The following is a 23,780-nucleotide window of genomic DNA, read 5'->3' on the forward strand; positions in this document are numbered from 1 at the left end:
CTCTCTCTCTCACACACACACACACACACACACACACACACACACACACACTCACATCCTGGAAAAGTTGTTTGAGCCAGGGCTGTCATTTAAACAGTTTGCTATGTCCAGCTGTATAGGTACCTTTTTTGTCTCAGTTGGCTTGTACGCAACCCTGGCATGTGATTAAAGGGAGAATAGGATTAATGTCCTTCTTGACAAGACCATCAGTGGCATAAGACCAGGAGATAATTTATTTTTAAGAGCACTATCAATCTGAGCATGATTTGTGGCTGGCTTTCCAATTGGGCCACAACCCTCAGGAGAAGCTCCCCACTCCAGCCTGGCAACAAATACATTCCTCACCTTGATGAGTCTAAACCTCAGACAGCAGCCAGAAGCTGAAGAATCCCATTGCCTCCTCTGAAAGTGGGAGACTTTATGCACAGAAACATACAAGAGCAGGACCAAAGGCAGGGACCACACTGTGTCCACCACACCATCTCCAGCACCTAGCATCCAGCCTGGCATTTGGTGAGTACTCACCAACAGTTGGCAGCTAAATGATTCTAATAAATGATTGGATGAATGCATGTAAATTCTTTAAGTTTTAGCCTCAACTTTATTTGCAAGCTTATTGGTAAAGCTCAATCCAAATATTTATATATGACTTATAATATGCAGAATTTCCTTAGCAGGGGTAAGGTTCTTTGTGTGTTACCAGTAAGAGAGATAAAAGGCTTAGTATAAAATCATTTATCAGCCTACAGGCTGCATGGCACATCTTATGATACTCAGGCTGTATTAGCCACCGTATGATATGTGCTTTTAACTCTCAGATTTGAGAATTTGCTTATCTGAAATGTAAGAATTAATACCTCATACGTAACCTAACATCTTTTTTTGTTTCTTTGTAGACTTTTGTGAATGATGTAAGGATTCCGGAACAAACTTATATCACCTTGAAACTTGAAGATAAGCTGAGATTTGGATATGATATCCTTAAATGGTTTTATGTACTTATTAAATTTATTCAAATATGTTTACTCGGGTGTAAGTTAACATTTTTAAAACACAATTCACAATATAGATATGCCAGAATTTCTATTTATTGGGTGCATTCCTATACTAAAATACATATATATTTTTAGTTATTATGCCTGTTCCTAAAAGTAATCATGGAAAAGTTGGTGGACTCAGCTTTTTTTTTCCTCTCTCTCTCTATTTATGTAGTTTCAGCATCAGTCTCACTGAAGTGCTATTGCATATATAATTTGAGCATCAAAGAATGTAACTGGGGAGAGGACAGGGGAATGTTTAATTTTAGTCCAGCCTAGGGATTGCTTTCAGGTGGAACATGATGCATGAATCAGCCTCCTGGGATGAATGTAAGAATTTAAACCTACTTTTCCTTCCATCCCTCCCCTTAACTGTTTTATGCATCACAGCTATATTGCCTATTAAATTCAAACTTTTCAATATCCTGTGTCTTCTAAGACCTATGCTCTCTGATTAATCCACATTATGCATTTAGTGTGTATTTAAAATTCTTATGTTTAAAATTAGGAATCTAATAATTGAACAAGGACATGACTGTATTAAACTGCATGGGGCAGCGTGAAGAATCTCTAGTGAAGGGAAGGAGCATGATTGCAGAAGAAGAAAGACATTTCCATTCATAGTAGGCAAGAAGCTTTGTAAAAAGGATTTATGTACATTTAATTAAAATACAGCTATTCCACATTATGCTGAAGGTTGTTTTTTTTTTTTTCGAGTTTTAGTTTTTTTGAATTACTACTTTTATTGGGACTTTGGTAATAAAGAATGTATTAAGCATAGCAATTTGGATGGACTTTTGTCACCGTAGCAGAAAAAGCATAGTCTCAGCTAAATAGAGTAGATGCTTAAAGTAAATGTATTAACACTATAAAATTGTTCCTTGACATTTACGAGAAATAGTCCAGGTGCTGTGGCTCACACCTGTAATCCCAGCACTTCGGGAGGCCGAGGCGGGCGGGTCACGAGGTCAGGAGTTCGAGACCAGCCTGACCAACGTGGTGAAACCCTGTCTCTACTAAAAATACAAAAAAAATTTTTGAAATAACCAGTCATGGTGGCAAGCACCTGTAATCCCAGCTACTCCAGAGGCTGAGGCAGGAGAATTGCTTGAACCCAGGAGGCAGAGGTTGCAGTGAGCCAAGATCACACTACTGCACTGTAGCCTGGCAACAGAGAGAGACTCCATCTCAAAAAAAAAAAAATTATGAAAAATAATATTACAATTTTTTAAATTTTAAATCTAAAATTAAAGTTTTGTAGCATACTTTATAATGTTCACACTTGTAGAGCCAAAGGAATATACAAAAAGCCAAACCATTAAATAGTAATACTTGTATATATTTTAAGTCTTTAAAAAAATGCTTCACGCAAAATAATTAAGAATTAGCATTAAAGCCTTAATGAATGGGTGTCATTTTCTACCAGCCTAAGTTTCATCAAGAACAAATACAAGTATATTTTGAATTTAGATACCTCCTTTAATCCATTTGGCATCAACTGTTTCAAATCATGAGAAAATACTAGGAAATTTAAGTTTTAGTAAAACTCTGTCAAGTTAACTTTGAATTTTATATCAAGAAGAAACTATTGAGAAAAAAACCTCATGCTTTTACACATAGTACACTATTTTCTTAACAGCAAACAGACATTTTTCTCTTACGTACCAGCTCATAATATGTCTGTCTAAAATTGTTGGGACAGATGTTTTGTCCCAAAGACTTTCTCAGAGTTGTGCACTTGGTGTTGAGCCGTAACTACTGTCTGGATGCCCAGAGGAGGCTCATATAATTTTATTATTTTAAAATAGCATCTGTTAGCCAGGCACGGTGGCTCATGCCTGTAATCCCAGCACGTGGGGAGGCTGAGGCAGGCGGATCATGAGGTCAGGAGATTGAGACCATCCTGGCTAACACAGTGAAACCCCATCTCTACTAAAAATACAAAAAAATTAGCCGGGCATGGTGGCGGGTGCCTGTACTCCCAGCAACTCAGGAGGCTCCTACCTCCTACCTCAGTAGCAGAATGGTGTGAACCCGGGAGGCGGAGCTTGCAGTGAGCCGAGATCGTGCCACTGTACTCCAGCCTGGGCAACAGAGCCAGACTCCGTCTCAAAAAAAAAAAAAAAAACCATCTGTTATAGTGGCAGAAATTATATTATATACGTAATTTTAAAAGCAGATTTTATATATTTACTTGTTTCTGTATTTAGCTATACTAGATTGAAGACATTTTTGTACTTTATTCTAATTAAAATTAATCTTAATAGGCAGTCTATAAACTGCTATACTTTGGAGAGGAAAACTATTTTAATTAAAAAGCTACAGCAGGCTGGGCGCAGTGGCTCACACCTGTAATCCCAGCACTTTTGGGAGGCCAAAGTGGGCAGATCAGTTGAGGTCAGGAGTTCAAGACCAGCCTGGCCAACATGGCGAAATCTCATCTCTACCAAAAAATACAAAAACTAGCCGGGCATGGTGGCAGGTGCCTGTAATCCCAGCTACTCAGGAGGCTGAGGCAGGGAGAATTGGTTGAACCTGGGAGGCGGAGGTTGCAGTGAGCCAAGATCGTGCCACTGCACTCCAGCCTGGGTGACAGAGCAAGACTCCGTCTAAAATAAATAAATAAATGAAATAAAATAAAATGCTACATCAATAGAAGGAGCAATTTAACATGGATTGAGACTAGAATTAGGCAACATAAGTCTTTTCTGTAACTGGAGAAATAAGTGATTTGGAAAAGCACATACTCAGTGAAATATACAAGCTTTTAAAATGACTCTAAACTCATAAGGAGTACTAAAATGCTGCAGTAATCAAGAAAAACTTCAAAAAGTGGTAATAAATCTTCAGGTAGCCAAAAATGAGGCTGATAAGGAAAAGTTTATTCATTTCCTAATTATTTATTAAATGTCTCCTATGTGCCAGGCATAGTCCCAGTGGTTTGGGAAATATAACTGTGAATAAAATAGATCATAATCACTGTTCTCCTGTAGCCTACACTTTAATGGGGTTGAAGGGACTGACAGCACACACTAGAAGTGAGGGTATTAGAGGATGGTAAGTTCTATGGAAAAAAGTGAAAGTGGGAGGCAGAGAGCTAGTGTTGGTAAGTGGGAAGTTAGAGTTTTAAAAAGAATATTCACAAAGACCTCAATGAGAAGCCAGCACTGGGGCAAAGATGTGGAGAAAGTAAAGAAGTTAGCCATATGGATATATGGAGATATTGTCCTGCAGACAGATGAGGGTATAGTACAAAGGACTTGAAGCAGAGACATGTTTGACATACTGGAGGAATAGCATTTAAAAGCCAGTGTGGTTGGAGCCAGCAAAGAACATGAGTATATTAGGAGTCAGAATATATCAGTTCTCGTAGGACATTATAAGGATTTTGACTATTATTCTGAGTGAAATGGGTAGTCTTTGGAGGTGTTTTTGTTTTTGTTTTTTTTAAATCAGAGGAGTGATAAATGACATACATCTAAAAAGATCCTCTGGCTACTCTTGTTCAAAGAAAACTAAGGGTGGAGTGGGCAGGGGTATGAAAAGAGAGACCAGTTAGGAGGCAATTGCAGTAGTTCAGGTGAACGGTAAAGGAGGTTTGGACCAGGGTGATATATCTGGAAGTAGAAATGAAAGGATTCCGTGTATATTTTGAAGATGTAGCCAATAAAATTTTCTGATTAGACTGGGTGTAGAGTAAGAGAAAGAGTCAAGGATGAACCAGAATTTAGGCCTGAGCAATATGAAAAAGGAAGGCATCCTTTTAATAACTGATAGAGAATTCTGTAGGTAGAGCAAGTTTTATGGAGAAAATGGGAAGAATCATCTCAAAATACTAGCTTTAGGCTTAACCAAGTTTTCACATTTTTCTGTTTTCTATTTGATTTCTGTTACCTTTATTCTAAACTTTTTTCTAGGTAGGAGCTGAGGTCACTCAGTTGAGACCTTTCTTTTCTAATACTGGTGTTTAGAGCTATAAATTTTCCCCCAATTACTACTTTAATGTTTCTAATTTCCTTTTTTATTTTCTTCTTTGAGTCACAGATTATAAGTTTGTTTAGTTTCCAAATATTTGGGGAGTTTTCCAGATATATTTCTGTTACTGATTTCTAATTCCATTTTGCTCAGAGAACATACTTTGTATGTCTCAAATCCTTTTGAATTTATTGAGACTTGTTCTGTGGCCCAGAATATGTTCTATCTTGGTAAATGTTCCATATGTACCTAAAAAGGATATGCGTTCTGCTATTTGGGGGTTGGAATGTTCTATAAATGTTAGTTAGGCCAGGTTGGCTTGGTGGGTGTTCAGGTCTGCTGTATTTTACTGATTTATTGTCTTCTTACTCTTTCAATTATTAAGAAAGGGGTATTGACGTCTCAGGCTATAATTATGTGTTCGCCCCCTCCTCCTTGCAGAACTTTTTGCTTTGTCATTTGCAGCTCTTTTATTAGTTGCATAGACAACCTGGATTATTATGCTATCTTGATGAATTATCCCCCTCTATCATTATGCAATGACCTGCTTTATCCATAATAAGATTCTTTGCTCTGAAATCATTTGTCTTAATATTATAGTTGTTCCAGCTTTCTTTTGTCTATTTATATTTTTAATTTTTACCCTGTTTGTCTTTACATGTAAAGTAGGCAGCACACAGTTGTTCTTACTTTTTTATCTGATACAATAATTTTTACTTTTATTTGGTGATGTAGGCCATTCACATTTAATGTGATAATTGATGTGGTTAGTTTTAAATCTATCATCTTGAAATTTGTGTCCTGTCTGACCCATTAGTTTTATGTTTTCTTTTTCCCCGTTTCTGATTTCATTTGAGTTATCTGAATAGTTTTTATTATTTCATTTTATCTCCTTTGTTGGCTTATTTGCCATAATTTTTTGTTGCTGTTTTAGTGGTACCCTTAGGACTTATAATTTGTCTTTAATTTCAAGTTTTATCTTCAAGTAACATTATACCACTTTACATATTGTACAAGAACATTACAACAGTATACTTTCGTCTTGACCTTTGTGCTATGATGTCATATATTTTATTTTTATGTGTGTCACAAACCCCATACTACATTGTTATTAGTAAAAAGTCAATTGTCATTTAAAGAGGTTTAAATAATTTTTAAAATCTTAAAATACATATTTTAAAATACATATTTTTATACCCATTGTACTTATGTCTAAAACCCATGAACCTTCCATTTCTGGTATTCTTCATCCCTTTGTACAGATCCATATTTTCACATAATGTCAGTTTGTTTCTACCTGATGGACTTCCTTCAACATTTCTTGTACTATGGCTTTGCTGGTGATGAATTCTGTCAGCTTTTATATGTCTAGAAAAGTATTTCATCTTAGTTATTGAAAGATAATATTGGCCAGGCACGGTGGCCCACGCCTATAATCCCAGCACTTTGGGAGGCTGAGGCAAGCGGATCATGAAGTTGGGAGTTTGAGATCAGCCTGGCAAACATGGGGAAACCCTGTCTCTACTAAAAATACAAAAGTTAGCTGGGCGTGGTGGCACACACCTGTAATCCCAGCTACTCCGGATGCTGAGGCAGGAGAATCTCTTGAATCCAGAAGGCAGAGGTTGCAATGAGCCAAGATCGTACCACTGCACTCCAGCCTGGGCAAAAGAGAGACTCCATCTCAAAAAAGAAAAAAAAAAAGGTACTGTTGCTGGGTATAGAATTCGAAATTGGCTTTTTCTTATTTTTAGCACTTTAAAGATGTTGCTCCAGTGTATTCTCACATTATTTTCCTTTGTCCCTGGCTTTGAACTGTTTGATTATGATGTGTCTTGGTGTAGCTTTCTTCTTTCTTTTTTCTTCCTTCTTTCTCCTTTCTTTTTTCTTCCTTCTTTCTTCTTCTTTCTTTTTGTTTGTTGTTATTTTGTTACTCCCTTGGGGTTTGTTGACCTTCTAAAATCCTGTGGCTTTATAGTTTCAATCCAATTTGGAAAAAATCTCCATTATTTATTTTAAAATTTGTTCATCTCTTCTGGGTTGATTTCCATTGATTAATTTTTACACTCATAGTAATTTTTTATTAGATGGTGGGCATTGTGAGTTTTACTTTGCTGAGTGTTATATGCATATTTTAGTATTTATATAAGTATTTTTGAGCATTCTTCTGGAATACAAGTTACTTGGAAACAGTTTTATCACTTTGAGTCTTTCCTTTAAGATTTATTAGGCTTCTAAGATTGTTCTGGGCTAATTACTCCCAACTACTGAGGCAAGACCTTTCTGTATATTCTACTATGGGGGGTCAGTAAACTCATTGACCAAATCTTGTCCTCAGGCTGTTTTGTTGGAACATCGCTATGCCCATCTATTAACATATTTCTGTGGCCACTTTTGCTCTACCACTGCAGAGTTGAGTAGCTGAAGCAGAGATCATGTGGCCTGAGAAACCTGAAAGATTTACTATCTGGCCCTTTACAGAAAAAGTTTGCTGACTTGTGCCCTACCCAGTGACTCATGAATCATGCATGAGGTTTTACAGTCCAGCTGTTGAGAGTAGGTACTATTCCTGGCCCTATGTGTGGGCACTGGGTACTATTATCTCTAATATTTTCCAGAGACTGAAAATCTCTGGAATTCTCTTTCTGTGCAGGCTTGTCTTCAGTACTCAGTCCTGTGAATTCCAGTAATGTTGATTTGCTTGGACTCTTGACTTCATTTCCATCACAACTCAGGGAGTCTGCCAGGCTCTGTCTGGATTATTCTTCCTTGCAGTGTGACCTAGAAACTTTCACAGGGCAGTGAGTTGGGGCAGTGATTGGACTCTTGCTTTGTTGCCCTTCTCTGGGAGATCATTGTCTTTTGTTGCCTGATGCCAATTGTCTTGTAAAACATTGTATCATGTGTTTTACCCATCTTTTAGTTGTTTAATGTAGGAGAATAAATCCAATTCTTTTTACTCCATCTTATCCAGAAGATTGAGAAGTTGATTTGGGGCATGTTGAATGTAAAGTTGAATCCAGGGGTGAAGTAGAAGCTAAAGATATGAATGTGGGGATTTTTATTATATAAATAATATTTAAAACCATAAGACTGAATGAGATCATTAAGGGAATGAATATAGATTGATAAGAGGTTCAAGGACTGACACCTGGTACATTCCAATATTAAGAGATGGGTGAGATTAGGAACCAGTAAAAGAGACTAAGGAGAAACCACTAATGTGCTAGGGAGGAAAAGCAGAGTATAGTATGGTTTCCACATTTTGTGAGAAATTATTTACACATTACTTAAATATCTTGAATCGCAAGATCCACCCCCAATCATTTTAATCATGTAAGTCATCATAAGTAAGAACCCAGTACCTTCTATTTTAAAATTGTGATTTATATATTTTCCCAAAGAAGTTGTATATTCCTGCATAATGGCCCACAAAATGATTGGGTTAGTCATATTAGAAACCAGGTTAAAGAAAACTCCAATACATCATGTCATAGCATCTAAAACTATAATTAACCTGTACTTCCAGCACTATATATACCACTGTTTGGTAGGCTGTCAAGATAACGGCTGCTGAATGATCAAGGGGAAGTTAAATGTAAGCAAAAATTAAGAACTTTCATTCAGAGAAGTTAAGATTTTTCCTTATTTATGTGGTTGATATCCATAACAAAACATGAGCATATTAATATTTTTCAAATTTCAAAAGTAGAGGACATTTCTCAAAGCTTAAAAGAACTAAATTTTAAAAATTAATGGAAATGAGCTTTTTGGATGAAAAAATGAAGTGATAGAGAAGTTTAAATCAGTTGTTTGAAAACTATGTTTTTAAAGAACAGGATCTTCTACAAGTTGGAAAGATAGTCATCTCCTAAAATAAAATGATACCTTTTTTTGAAGGTATAGGCAAAATTAAGCAGATAGATAAAATTTTCCCCTTAGAAAGTTTCCTGCTGTTAAATTTCTTTTAAACCCTTATTGTCTCCTAGGACCTACCTTACTAATACTCTGTGGACTCTAATTTATCATAATTGTATGTTTTATTATCAATTATTGTTAAATGAGGGAAAATTTCCATATTTTTAATGAAAAGGAAACATTTTTGGGTAACCTTAAGAATTTCTAGGGATAGCCTTATTATATATTTTTTAAAATCACATGTATGAAATATATTAATTTTGAAAAATGTTTTTCTGATCTTTCCTTGTATAAAATAATTTTATTCAAGTATTCCTATTTATCTGACATGATTTTTGAAAGATATGTTTACAGTGATATCTGACACTTCATATTTTAGGTCATACTCCTTGGAATAACTAATGCTGTTTAAAGTTTTGCTCTGTTTTTTATTTTGTCATTAAAATAAAAGAGTGTGAGGAACCGTATCTAAGAACACATTACTAGTATTCAGGGGAGTTTCCACAGTCCTACTTTTAGACAAACATTTCTTGAATAAATTGACTTAGGTCAGTACAGGGGGATGGCTTAGAATAGCAATCATAGTTTTATATAAAGAAGTGGAGAAATAACCTGTCAAATTATGATTTTTTAATAAGCAAGAATTCAAACTTTTTATAACTTACTGATATCATACATTATTCTACCTCAGTTTGTCATTTTTCTTGATTAGCAAGTTAAAAATAGCTACATAGGCCTGCACCACTAAGAAGATGGTAGCCTTGGAGGGAAAAGCTGGGGCTAGAGCAGTCTCCAGATCTCACAGTTACACCAGAGTTCCCAGATGAATTAATGACCCAAACAAGAGGCTTCTTGAGGTCTTCTTCGTTTCCACACACAGAAACATTTTTGGAAGGTAAAATGTTTGAACCTGAGAAGGATGGCTCCTCTCAAGCTCTCCATGACCTGAAGAGTGTCTAGGTTTAAAGAGGATATCCCAGATGAGCCCTGGGAAGTTGCCTTCAGGCACTCCCAGGAGGTAAGCTTGAAGCACCCGAAAACCCTCACAACAGGCTGAAATCACTTGTGTTTTCCATGGAAAAAATGGTAATGACTGTCCATTTTTAATGCCTTTTTTCATAGAAAAAGTAGGAATGCTATGAATTTTCTCTAGCTGTTTATGAGTTTTTTGCGGATCAAACAAAGTTACTAGACAGTATTATTATTATATTTAAAGCAAAGTTTTTACCATAATATTGCTTCAGGGAACTCACATCTGTAACCACATCAGATAAAAAGCAATTTTCAGAAAAGAATGAAAAACTTCAATAATATCTGCAGTAGACGTGCCAGTGTTTTTCTATATTATATATATGTGTTTATATAATTCATATTATATAAATATGCAAATGTATGTATACTTATCAAATTCTAGGTTTTTCTTATAATAGCTTAATCACATTTTTTGTCTTTTTAAAGAAATTTCAATAGCTTTAGGGGTACACGTGATTTTTTGGATACATGGATGAATTGTGCAAGGGTGAAGTCTGGGATTTTAGTGTACCCACCATCTGAGTAGTATACAGTGTACCTCAATAGGTAGTTTTTCATCCCTCACCCCGCCTTCCGGCTTCCCCACTTCTGATTATCTAATGTTCATTATACCACTCTGTATGCCTTTGTGTACCCATAGCTTAGGTACCACTTGGAAGTGAGGACGTGTGGTATTTGGGTTTTTGATTCCTGTGTTACTTTACTTAGAGTAATAGCCTTCAGTTCCATACAAGTTGCTGCAAAAGACACTATTTCATTCTTTTTTATGGCTGAGTAGTATTCCATGGTGTATATATACCACATTTTCTTAATCCACTTATCAGTTGTTGGGCATTTAGATTGATTCCATATGTTTTCAATTTAGACATTATCTTTTATTAAATATACTTAGTTATGAGATGTGTATTTCCATATGTACCAGCAGATATATACCAGTGTATGCATGTGACAAAAAGGAAAATTTTAGTATTTCAAAGCTATAGGAAAAAGCAATGTAGATTAATAGGAGAGCCCTGGCCTGGGATTCAGTTGACTAGACTCTTGTTTTGGTTTCTGTCCGTCCATTACCCAGGTTCTTTATTTATGAAACAGGAAGGATTAATGGAATTGAACAGAATATTTCCCAAAACTCTTTATATTTACAATTCTGAATTTTTATTATTTTAACAAGTAGAAACCTAGAATAAATACTCACAAGTTTCCTACTTCCCTTATGCTTGGGAAGTCATCTTTTTCCCCCAAGTAGTCATGATAGTTACAGCTTTCTACCCTTGAAGTCATGAGTGCTCTGAACTGGTAAGGAATAGAATTTAGTACATGGTTATAAAAGTCCTTTCATTACAGAGTTAAGTAATGGTGGGAAATGTGACCTCTACTCTTTAGTGAATAGATCTTTTTAATATACAGAGGCATTGTTCTTTTTGGCTTAATAATGAAGGCATTCATTATATCTAGCACTTGGTTCTAATCTCATCTTGGTATAGAATCCATTGTTTGATAATGTAATACGACCTTGATTGCAATTCATGGGGAACAGTCATGGTTGTGGTTGCTGTAAGGACCCTAATTATAGCATTTCTTTTGCACTTGCAAAATGAACTTCATTTTTATCAATGCTTATGAAGTTTGAATAATCAAATTCTTTTAGGAATTGCTGTTGGTTAATCATTGATGAGATATTTCCTTACATTTTTGTGATTAGCTCTCAATATAATTTGATGCATGTACTTTTTCTTTGTAGTTATCTCATATTATTGTTAGTGAAAATTGAAAATGTCTCTGTGCTCTGATAAATTACCCAGTTGTTTGCTTCTTGAGGGCCACCATTACTTAAAATTAGAAAACTTGCTGGATCTTAAGATTTTTAGTATTTTAAAATGAAAATGTTTACATTGGTGACCATATTTTAATATTTAACTCTTCAGGGGAAATATAATAATTCTGCTGTAATTACCTGTTGAAATAGAACAATTTCTAAATTACATTTGATGATGATTTTTAGCTCAATTACCAGAAATTTGAGGTTATATTCTTCCTTAGCCCTATTTACATACAAATCTTTTCACTGTAGTACAAGGAGAAATGAGGGTCCCTGAAGAAGCTCTTAAGGTAACAGTTTTTACTTAACGTCTTTTGCAAATCTACTATTCACTATGGTTGATTTTACTTCTTGATGTTTCACTTCCATTTTTAAATGTTGTATAGCATGAGAAGTTTACCATTCAGCTTCAGTTGTCCCAAAAATCTTCAGAATCAGAATTATCCAAATCTGCAAGTGCCAAAAGCATAGATTCAAAGGTAGCAGACGCTGCTACTGAAGTGCAGCACAAAACTACTGAAGCACTGAAATCCGAGGAAAAAGCCATGGGTAAGCTGGCCTCTCTCGAAAGACCATCTTTATACTTGATCTTGAAGACACTGTATGCTTTGTTCTCAGAAAGTTGGCCATGTCCATATAAAAATAATTTATAATAGTGATAATTTCAGAGTGTGTTTTAATGCTACCAGTGCTTTCATTAGGAAACATTATAAAACACATAATTATATACAGCAGTTGTATATAGGTGTGCTTAATATGTTTAAATGTTTAAGAGAAGTAAATATGGTCATCCTTCAGTATCCATGGGGGACTGGTTTCAGGACTCCCATGAGTACCAGAATTCACGATGCTCAAGTTCCTTATGTAAAATGGCATAGTATTTGCACACAACTTGAACACATCCTCCTGTATACTTTAAATCATCTCTAGATCACTTATAATACCTAATACAATGCATACACCTCACCTCATTTGTTTTATAGTACTTGGCATAAGGCAAATTTAAGTCTTGCATTTTGGAATGTAGTGGAATTTTTTCCCCCAAAACATTTTTCATCTGCAGCTAATTGAACCCATGGATGCAGAACCTACAGATTCAGAGGGTTAACTGTGTAGTTTACCTTATAATATTTTTATTATTTCATGTTTGTCTGCATTTTCTTCTGCAGCATAACAATGAAAACAAATTAAAAGAAAAATTTTTTAAATCAAATGTGGCTATATCACCATATAATAATTTACAATTTTAGGCACGTTATAAAATGCCTTACATAGATAATCCCATTCAAACAGAAACAAGTTTTTAAATGAATAGGCATTACTACATTTGCTCAAACAAAAATATGTTAGTTCTGTTAAGAACTAGTTTTTGTGTCCTTGGGCTTGAAAAAAATTGGAAAATAGCTACTCATGTGAAAATTTACTTTAGCTTTGTCTTTTACATTTAGCCTTAATGAGCCATTTCTGATCAGACTGGTTTTGTTCTTCCCTAGTTGATTATTGTCTAGTTTCAACAAACTTGTTCTTCTGAGGTCACTTTCTGTCTAAATTCAAGTAAAATGCCATTTGTTACAAGCAGTTCAGTTATATAGCAAACAACTCATAACACCTTAACAAAAAGCTATTGAGATATGTAGCACGTTGTGTTACTTAGATACCACCCAGTGGAAATCTTATTTATTTAGTCATGTCCAACATTGTATAAGATCTTCCACAAATACCGAGTTAATTCAGTATAGAGTACATTTTAGCTGTCAAGACTATACTTTGCTTTTTAATTTAATTAATCAAGCAGGCAGTTCTAGCATTCTGCGAAAGTGTATTCTTTTCTGTTTCATCTGCTTTAGACAGATTTTTCCCACCTCTTTCCAGATATTTCTGCTATGCCGCGTGGTACTCCATTACATGGGCAGCCGTCATGGTGGGGGGATGATGAGGTGGATGAAAAAAGAGCTTTCAAGACAAATGGCAAACCTGAAGAAAAAAATCATGAAGCTGGAACATCAGGTAAAAAAATCTCAGTCACTGTGACATTAAATGGATATTTTGGGAAGTATCTGTAATCTAAGCAAACAGCTGTCTATCATGAAAAGAAATGATCTAGTATTCTATACTTTGATTTTTAAAAATTGATGAATGTTTTAATGGCCTTATTTTAATGTAAAATTTAAAATTATGTGTGATTATAAGTAAAGTATTAATTTTAATATCTTTATAAAGCACTTCTATTTAAAATATTTTCTACAGTTTAAAGGAGATGTTAAGATTTGGAAAGTAGATTAATGATATAACTAGGCATTTTAAGTATATAAAAATAATTATTAAAATATATCAATTAGACCAAAATAGTAGGCACTAATTTTGTGTTTTTATTAGATCCCCAGAATATAATCATATTTTTAAAATAAATTAGTTAATTTATTCTTTGAGATGGGATCACACTGTGTCGCCCAGGCTAGTCTTGAACTCCTGGACTCAAGCCATCTTCCCACTTCAGCCTCCCGAGGAGCTGAGATTATGGCACACACCATCTCATGTCCGGCTTAATCATATTTTTAAATGAACAATTCCCACTTTGTTCAGAAATGTGATATGAAATTACAAATTCTTCAAAACCTCAGTGTGCTCATTGTAATGAGAAATGGCAGCAACAAGATTAGTTGAGTTTGGCAGCCAGAATGAAAAAATAGTTCTGGGTCAGATTCTCAGATTAATAGTCAAGGAACATATTTTTGATATTTCTGATGTTGTTAATGGAGTGGTTCAGTCCATAAACCAGAAAATCAAGACTTCCAGGAAATGAATGGAGGTGTCAGTTGCCACATAAGGACCTTGCAAAGACATGAGGACAGAAAGATGGAGCAGTCAGTTTTTGAGATAACAGCAGACAAGGATCCAGAACTGGAGGAATTAAGTACAGGCACCTGGGCTCAGTATGGAAGACTAAGTCTGGCTCTGAACCAAGGATGAATTCCATGAGAACTCTTCTCACTTTTCTACTTTTCACCCTAATTCTACAAGATAAATAGGACATTTTTCTTAGCTGGAGAATAAGAACATTGGTTCTTTAGGTATGCTCTAACGGATACAAGTCTAGAAAAGCGAGCATTATCAACTTCATCTTACAGTGCCCAAGGCTGAACTTGTCAACTTTGCAAATAAATTCCCATCCCAGCTTTATTGTTTCTGTCACCAGCAGTTTTCTTCATGCCCATGCACAGAAACAGTATTACTTAGCACGCTTTCAGATGTAAATAACAAATGCTGCCTGAGACTAAACAGGGAAGAAATTTACTGGCTCACATAACTGAACCCCATGAGGGTTGTTTACTTCAGCATCTCAACAATGTCGTCATCAGCTAGCTAGCTTCTCTCCATCTCTCAGTCTTGCTCTTCATAGTGGTTGCAGACTGAGGAGTTTACCCTCACTCTCATAGGCTGCCTGCCAGTAGCAGGAAGGGGTACATGCTACTTTGATCACATCCAACAGGAAAGCGAAAACGTTACTTCCGGAAGACCTTCCAGAATTTGGAAGAACTTTGCCAAAAGTTCTTAACATCTCTCATCTCATTGGCCTCTCACAGGTTCAGGAGAGGGTCACCTGCTTATTTCTGAACCAATCCCTGGCAAGGCAAGTTAGATTATCCTTAAACCAGTCTTGCTCACCTTGAAGCTATGTGTGGTGTTAGTTTTCCCCTAAGCCACATGATCTATGTCAGGAAAGAGTGGATGCCAGAGATTTTTGGAGTCCTTTGAGGAGGAAAGAACAGGGAAAGGATATTGAAAGAAAACCAAGGATGTCTGCTTTATTTGTAAATTTTGGGTGTTCCCTTCCCTTCACCTTGTTTGTCTAATCCTTAGGTCTGTTGCCTTTCCCCACGCTGCCCCCCGTCCTGAGTCATGACTGGGCTACCAACCTCCTGGTTTCAACCCTCCTGCAGTTTATTTTGTATAACACATCTAAATTGATCTTTATTTTCTTTGTTCAAGAAACTACAATGACTGTCTTTTGCCTGCCAAATAGATTTTAAACTAAGTTGTTCATGTCAGAGTTTTCTAATTTTGTCCCAGTTTCCATGGTCAGCCTCACGTCCCATTACCAGTTGTTTGAGTGGTCTCTCCCAATGCATCCCCCATAAATTATGCTAATTCCTGCCTGCTCTTTTCCCACAGACATAAATACACACATACATTAAATGATAAAGAGATACATTCTAAATGATGTCTGTATATTTATCGTCAGTACGTTACAGTTTCATTCATTATGTTGTGTGTGTGCCTCCTCCCCACAGCTAAACTATACATGTCTTATTCAAGTACTGCATAATATACTATCACTGTGCCCTAGAGCCACCTAGTACTGAGAGGGGGAAAGATTTACCAATTAGGTGATTAAGAAAACATAGCTGAATATAATTATCACCAAACTCTGAAAATCAGTATGATAGTAATTTTTATCTTGCCATTAAAATTTTAGCCCTCCCCTGTCACGCACAAAACAGCTTTTGAAATCTGAAGCGCGTAACTTCTAACATACAATGAAGTGTATATGTAATTTTTGTACAGAAGGCACAACCATGATTTACAGTAATAGCTAACACTTCAGTAGTGTTTACTTTATCCAACATTCTTCTAAGTGCTTTGTATGCATTTATTTAATCATCACAGCAATACCTAAAGGTGTAGTTACTGTGATTTTGTAGATAAAGAAACTGAGGCATACTGAAATTAATTTACTTGTCAAAGTCACCCAACTACAAATAATGGAGCTGGAATTTGAACTTAGATTGCCTGACTCCTGAGTCCACGCTCTTAACCATAAGAAGTTTTAATATTTCAGCCATCATTACTCTTGTAAACACAATCACTCTAAAAGGATATACTTTATAGGGTACAAAGATTTAAACAAATACTCCAAAATCAAATAGCCATAAAAATTGATCCCTCCTAGCTCAGCATAATAAAATAAATTTCAAATGTGAAGCATCCAGCAATACTTTCATCTATATGAATGTAACTGAATTCTCAGCTTGTGTGCTCTTTCTGCTAGATGACCAAAAGCCGTCTCATGATCGTGGGGTTCTTTTTGAGTAATAATTCAGTGATTTATGTCCTGTGTCAAATTCCTTAAAGTGCCCTGTCAGATACAGCTGATTAGTAATAGCCTTAAGAGACTCTCACTTGCTTTCTTTTTTTTTTTTTTTTGAGACGGAGTCTCGCTCTGTCGCCCAGGCTGGAGTGCAGTGGTGCAATCTCGGCTCACTGCAAGCTCCGCCTCCCGGGTTTACGCCATTCTCCTGCCTCAGCCTCCCGAGTAGCTGGGACTACAGGCGCCCGCCACTGCGCCCGGCTAATTTTTTGTATTTTTAGTAGAGATGGGGTTTCACCGTGGTCTCGATCTCCTGACCTCGTGATCCGCCCACCTCGGCCTCCCAAAGTGCTGGGATTACAGGCGTGAGCCACCGCGCCCGGCCTCTCACTTGCTTTCTTATGTTAGTATGAGGATATTACTGTTTCAGATTTATCATTTGCAGCTTTTTAAAATATAGGATGAGGAAAATAGTTTACTGTCTTGAAATAATTTATGAAGCCAGCAGAAATTGTAGAATCAGATTTGAAATGTATATCAAGTGTTCTTTAATGTGGTCATTTTGAAATTAAGGTATTTTTAAAAACTTAAACTTTTTTTTAAGTTTCAAATTATGGAATATACGTGATTAGTTTAATAATTTATCCTGTAGCATACTCTTAGTGAAAGCAAAAAGTGATTTGATTCTTCGTTATTAATTTTTAGAGTTGCATTCCAGAAAGGATAATAGAGTGTTTGCTACCTAGTAATTTTTAACGTTCCTCTCTGTGGAACGTTCATATATATCCAGAAACTCCCGAAGACTTGCCATACAGCTTAAAAAGCCCTGGTTTAAGCAAATACTTACTTTAGAGCAATTTCATTCTCCAGAAATTGTGTGACTATTTTTAATCATATTAAGACAGAAAGTTTGTCCTCAATTTATTTACAGCTATGCTTTTCTACCTCCTAACTTGGTCTCAACAATTAATTTAGGTTATAATTAAAGGCCTTTAACTGTTGCACACATTTTGAAATGGCATGTGCAACTGGGAATCGTAGATTTTTGGCTCTCTCATGTTGATTTTTAATCCAGCGAAACTAAATTTGGAAATTTTCAAGTCGTAGCTCCTTTTAAGCAAAAGGAGCTTCCCAGTCTTCTTAATTTGACATGCTTGAACAGACTAGGTTAGATGGATGTCTTTAGCAGAATGAGCTGTTATAGTCCTTGTCATCTCAAATAAGTTTAATATTTCATTGAATTTAGTACAGAAGAATGAAAAGAACATTTATTCTGAATGAAGTATAAGTATCCCTTATAACGTATTGTGTTAAGGTAACGCAGTCATAAAATACCTTAAGAACATAAGCAGATTATCACCAATTGCTTTTCTGATTTAGATATATGGAATTAATTATGGCATAATCAGCCATTAAATAATTTTTTAAAATCTAGTAATTGAGATTAATAACATAATATTAGTCTAAACAAGTATTTACTATATTATTTAGTTTCATTTGGTATAACAAAATGAGTTTTGAAGATAGATGAATGTTAAATTTCTAAATTCCAGAATATGTTCTGTTAGTGTTCTGAGGGAGGAAAGGTGTTTTATTTTTCTATGTTGATTAGGAGACCCCTTATAGTTTTCTATTAGGTACTTCTCAAGTGTAGTTGGACCACACTTCATCTGTTTTTATCATCTTTAGGGAAATGAATCCTTCCACATAATGGATTTTCCAGATGATTGAACTTTACTTTTACAGTTGATAGTTTTTTTAAAGTTTAACCATTTCCTAAGTTTCTATTAAATTAATTACCCATATTACCACCTTAAGCAGAGAAGGTTCAGTATAATTTAAAACTTTTTCTTATGACTCAGAATCATCAATCATCAATATCAGTATTATTATATATATCAATAGCAATAGCAATATTGATATAATCAATAATCAAATATATTAGTAATATAATAATACTGATACTGCCCTACAATAATGTCCTCAGGAGACTGTAGTATATAAGACTGTTTGCCCTATATACTGAATGGTACTGGACTACCATGTTTTTGGGGCCATTTGTCTGCTCTTGTTTTTCATCTTCTCTCTACCACTTGGTGCAATTTGTCTGTCCTTAATCCTCACTTTTGTACCCTGCCCAAGGTTTGCTACATGTGATCTGAGTAAATAGTAAAAACCTCTCGGTGAAGATCTTAACTGTTAGTAATGTTTATGAATATTCAAGGATAGGCATTGTCATATCTGTCTTGGGTTTTTTAGAGTTGGGTTTTGGTATTAACTTTTTGTCTTCCTGATTCTCAGCTGTTTTTGAAGGTTGAGGGAGAAGCATTTATTTGTGTACCTGCTTTGTTCTGGGTAACTTACATGATCTCACTTAATACTCATCTCACTAAATCTTCACAACAATCTTATGGGAAGATTCTGTTTTCTCACTTCACGATGAGGAAAATGAGGACTACAGACTGATTAGGGATAAGATTTATCTGATTTCAGATCTTGTCTGGGCTTTGCATGAAATCAGGCTGCCTGGTTATGATCATCAGATCATAGTCTGCTGCCTTTCCACTCTATTGTGCTACTTGACATGGTTAGGTACTTGATTTCTAGATGAATTAGTTATTAACTTGTATAAGTCTCAAGTTTCTAGCTTTGAGTGAATGTGAGTTTGAAGTAGTACTAACGTGGGAATGGTGACCTTCAAAACAGTACAGTGCAGTTGTTGATCTCAGCTGTTTTAATGCATGAAACATGTTAAAACATGTCAGTATTAACTGTGAACTTTTTTTGCAAGGGAGGAAAATTGAGATAATATTCCTTTGCATCATGAACAACAAGTGGTTGATAAGTGCTATATCCCTGGCCAGCTTTTTTGTGTTGCTTCATAGCTGAGCCACATCAGTTTTATTTAGCTCTCTGTATAGTGGATCAGTTTTATTTGGCTCTCTGTGTAGTGGTATTAGAAACTACCATCTTGACGTTGTTCTGTCACCTGAAGGATGAGTAAAGCAAAAACAAACTATATGTATATATCTATATGGGGGGAGGGAGAGAGGACAGGTTTATGAACCAGTTGTACTGTATGGACTTGATCAAGTACAGTACATTGTACATAGTAAAAAAAATCAATGTCTGAAAAAATAGAAAAATAACATTAATGAACTATTAATATATGAGAAGCAGTTAATACATTTTATTCTAATGGAAATTTTAACTAACATGACTTCAGAGTAAACACTCAAAAGTCCAGTGAACATTTTATTTTTAAGAAAAAGACAAATTAACTCTTTAATCAAACTTTTTTTAAACTTAGGTCATGTCATATAAATGTATGATTATTTCTCTGATAATGTAGAGTTTTTCCAATACTTTTCTTTCATGTTCAGTGATAGGAAAGCTGAGTAGATTTTAAAAGGGATAATTTTTCACAGTGAAAATTACAATATATTCTTTCATATTATATGTTCTCTTTGCCTTGTGTTTAGATTTTTTTGACAATTTATTATTATTATATTTATTGTGGAAATGGAGCTTGTTGTCTTCCGTGCCCTATCCCACACATTTGATTATGAAAGAGAGATGTTACTATATCATTCTTCTGTAACCTAAAAGCAGTCAGGTTTTATATTATTTCATATTCAGACTGCTGTCAAGAAACCAATTATAGTACCTGACAGATCCCACTAAAATTTAATTTTTGAAAAGATGTTTCAAAAGACCAAACGCTTCACTTAATTAGAAAATGTTTGGAAACAACCTAGTCTCCCTGTATTGCCTTGTTTTCCTAATAAATTGTCTGTAAGTGATTTTTCTATTAATCTGTTTAAAAGCAGAATTTATTTTTGAGCTTTAGGGAAATATGTCTCATTTCAACTCGCTCTTCATTTTGATAATGGACATGCTTTGCTTCTTCAACAACAGGACAATAGCATTTTTAATTTTTTTATTTTGCATTTGGATACCGAAAATATTTTAGTTGTCATTTTCATTTATGTATTTTATTCATAAATGCATCTGTTTTTATACTTTTGTATTAGATTTTGAGGCAACAGAAGAACAGTGATAGTGTTCCAGAGTTGCTTGCTCCTTCTGCCAACTCATGTTAATCTGAGGTTTACAATTCAGCTTTCCTCCAACGAATTTTGACACTTTTGCATATTCTGCTGTATGGAAATGTAAACTTCCAGAGTTATTGTCTGGAAACTGAATTTCCTATTTTAACCTTATTTCGTTCACACTGCTGCTTGGATTGCAAACCACATGTTTTATTCTTTATAAAATGTTTGTATCTTCTTGCAAGGATCGCACTTCAGCAATATTTTTGTCATTCTGAAAGTAATGTTTCTGAATGTAATGGTGAAGAATTGTAAGTGGAATCATTACTTCCAGAAGATCACTTGCATATTTACTTCACGTTTGTATTCTCATTTGAGCACCTATTCTCCTTTGGAGCACTACATATGCTCATATATATTTCAGATATCTCATCTTGGTAACTTGAGAAGGGAGTTCATGGTTTTTCTGTCACTTTTTATATATACATTGAACATGCATCTCCATCTACATTTTATTTTAATTCTTTTGGACCTTGATGAATTCTAGATCCAAGTTGGAAAAAATATGGACCTAGCCGTGCAAGATCCATTTCTTAACTGCTTTGCTCTCATTTGCCATTGCTGCTGCTTATCTTCCATCCCCTATTGGTAATCAAATAGCATGTTTATAATCAAGATTCTTTCTTCTCTGTGACATTTGTTCTGTGATAGAAATGCCATTGGTTTTCATCCAGACTGTGATCTGCCTTCTGGTTCTCACGGAGTAGTACACATGGCCATTACCAGACTCCCTCAAGTGCCAGAAGCAATCAAATATTTTGAATTTTCTCTTATTTTTCTCATTAGGGTGCAGCATAGATGCCAAGCAAGTTGAGGAATAATCTGCAGCTGCAAATGAAGAAGTACTTTTTCCTTTCTGTAGGGAACCAAGTTATTTTGAAATCCCTACAAAAGAATTCCAGCAACCATCACAAATAACAGAAAGCACTATTCATGAAATCCCAACAAAAGACACACCAAGTTCCCATATAACAGGTGCAGGGCATGCTTCATTTACCATTGAATTTGATGACAGCACCCCAGGGAAGGTAACTATTAGAGACCATGTGACAAAGTTTACTTCTGATCAGCGCCACAAGTCCAAGAAGTCTTCTCCTGGAACTCAAGATTTGCTGGGGATTCAAACAGGAATGATGGCACCCGAAAACAAAGTTGCTGACTGGCTAGCACAAAACAACCCTCCTCAAATGCTATGGGGAAGAACAGAAGAGGATTCTAAAAGCATTAAAAGTGATGTTCCAGTGTACTTGAAAAGGTTGAAAGGTAAAGTGATTTGATCATTCAGAACTTCCTACTTTATGATAAAGAAAATCTGGTCTTCATTTACTAGACTACTAGTAGATACTTACATGGTAGAAAACATTCTGCTTTTTTCAAAGGTTGTATTTAGTCTTAAAACTAAACAGGAAGCCACACTGCCCATGTCCAATTTCCTCATTCAAAATAGTCTTCCCTCATTTTCTTGACAAAACCAGATTGGTTTTATGAGCTTATATTTATGCTATAAAACATGTTTCTTTTTCTTCTAGAAATATAAGATTTATTAAGTTCACCAGTAGAGTTCCCTAGAAGATGAGTTCCATCATTTTCTTGATTTAAGGAAAAGATATATTCAATTCTGTTCTCTATTGAGATCAATATCTAGATTCCGAAAGAAATTTTAAGCCATTTAGTCTGAGCCAAAAGTTCTGCTTTGGTAATGCAGTCACATCATTGATGGAGCGCTTCAAAGTATTCTCAGTGGTTACTCATAAAACAAAGATTTTTGGTTTGGAAATATTTGGTAGGATCTATTAATCCAGTTTAAAATTTTTTTAATATTAGGACTTATGAAAATTAGAGTTGAATGTTCCTTTTTTAAATAGTTATATATACTTTATTTGTGTAGAACTTAGCCAAAATTAGTAAAATTTGTATGTTTGTACACTGATGTATCAGCTGATCAGTTTTTTCTCATTGGTTTTGCCAATTAAATTTATTTTAGAATTGAGTATAGATTTATGTTACCCTATCTTTTATTTAATAAGCTATCTATAAGGAAAACGATTTTGAACAAATTGTGATTACATGTTTATGTGACCATTCTGTTACTATATTAGGAGTTTTTGTACTCCTAACACTTCATCTAGTACTTGAGCATGTGATAGGTACTAATTTGAATGAACAATGGGTGACTTCTCTGTCAATGACAAGACTGTCCCTGATTTAATCTGTACCTTATGTCCTGGCATTCTGATCAAGTAATGAAGAAATAGTATTTGTATACTTATTTCTGATTTGCTTCTAAGACATTTCCGGACAGTGAGATGATGTGATTACCTAATTATTTGTTGGAGCCTATCACAATATTTAATTATAGTTATAAGCAGTTACCTGGCATATGTATTTTTGAGACATGATTGTGACCTTTTACTTCTAGACAATACGTAATTGAGACATTTTGTTTCTATAGGTTAACACTCACAAATACATAGGCTGTTTATATGAATTGGATAAATAATATTGATATCCTAGTACAGTATAAGAGGTAGCTGAACCTTGAGAATTTAGAAATAACTTAGACTTTTTAAAACCACTCTTAATATACAAAAACTGAGGTAAAATATCCTTTTAAAAGGTAATCATTTTAAAAATACCTTTATTAAACCCATTTATAACTTAGTCATTATAACTATTTTCTGTATTGACTATTATTATTATTACTATTTTTTTTTTTTTTTTTTTGAGACGGAGTCTCACTCTGTGGGCCAGGCTGGAGCGCAGTGGCACGATCTCGGCTCACTGCAAGCTCCGCCTCC

At 35.1% G+C, this 23,780-nt stretch overlaps 1 protein-coding gene and 1 long non-coding RNA gene across 4 annotated transcripts in view; one reads left to right on the plus strand and one right to left on the minus strand.

Moving 5' to 3' along the window:
• Nucleotides 1–902: 902 nt before the first annotated feature.
• LOC115933756 (centrosomal protein of 170 kDa-like) overlaps nucleotides 903–23,780 on the plus strand; it is an 86,603-nt gene continuing 63,725 nt past the window's right edge. The window contains 5 exon segments of the mRNA XM_063708604.1: nucleotides 903–975; nucleotides 12,013–12,071; nucleotides 12,168–12,330; nucleotides 13,654–13,788; nucleotides 21,769–22,245. Of these exon segments, the coding sequence (XP_063564674.1) occupies nucleotides 12,045–12,071; nucleotides 12,168–12,330; nucleotides 13,654–13,788; nucleotides 21,769–22,245 (802 nt within the window). The 5' untranslated portion in view covers nucleotides 903–975; nucleotides 12,013–12,044.
• LOC115933758 (uncharacterized) overlaps nucleotides 13,640–23,780 on the minus strand; it is a 36,233-nt gene continuing 26,092 nt past the window's right edge. The window contains exons 7-8 of one of the 3 annotated variants that reach the window (XR_008677320.2): nucleotides 15,448–15,531; nucleotides 13,678–13,755 (exon numbers count right to left, since the gene is read on the minus strand). This is a non-coding gene — a long non-coding RNA (uncharacterized lncRNA). Of the gene's footprint in view, nucleotides 13,756–15,447; nucleotides 15,532–23,780 lie in introns of all 3 variants that reach the window. The other 2 variants (XR_008677322.2, XR_010134700.1) reach the window with 2 other exon arrangements.

The sequence above is a fragment of the Gorilla gorilla genome, chromosome 1 (assembly GCF_029281585.2).
Source record: "Gorilla gorilla gorilla isolate KB3781 chromosome 1, NHGRI_mGorGor1-v2.1_pri, whole genome shotgun sequence".
NCBI lineage: Eukaryota > Metazoa > Chordata > Mammalia > Primates > Hominidae > Gorilla > Gorilla gorilla.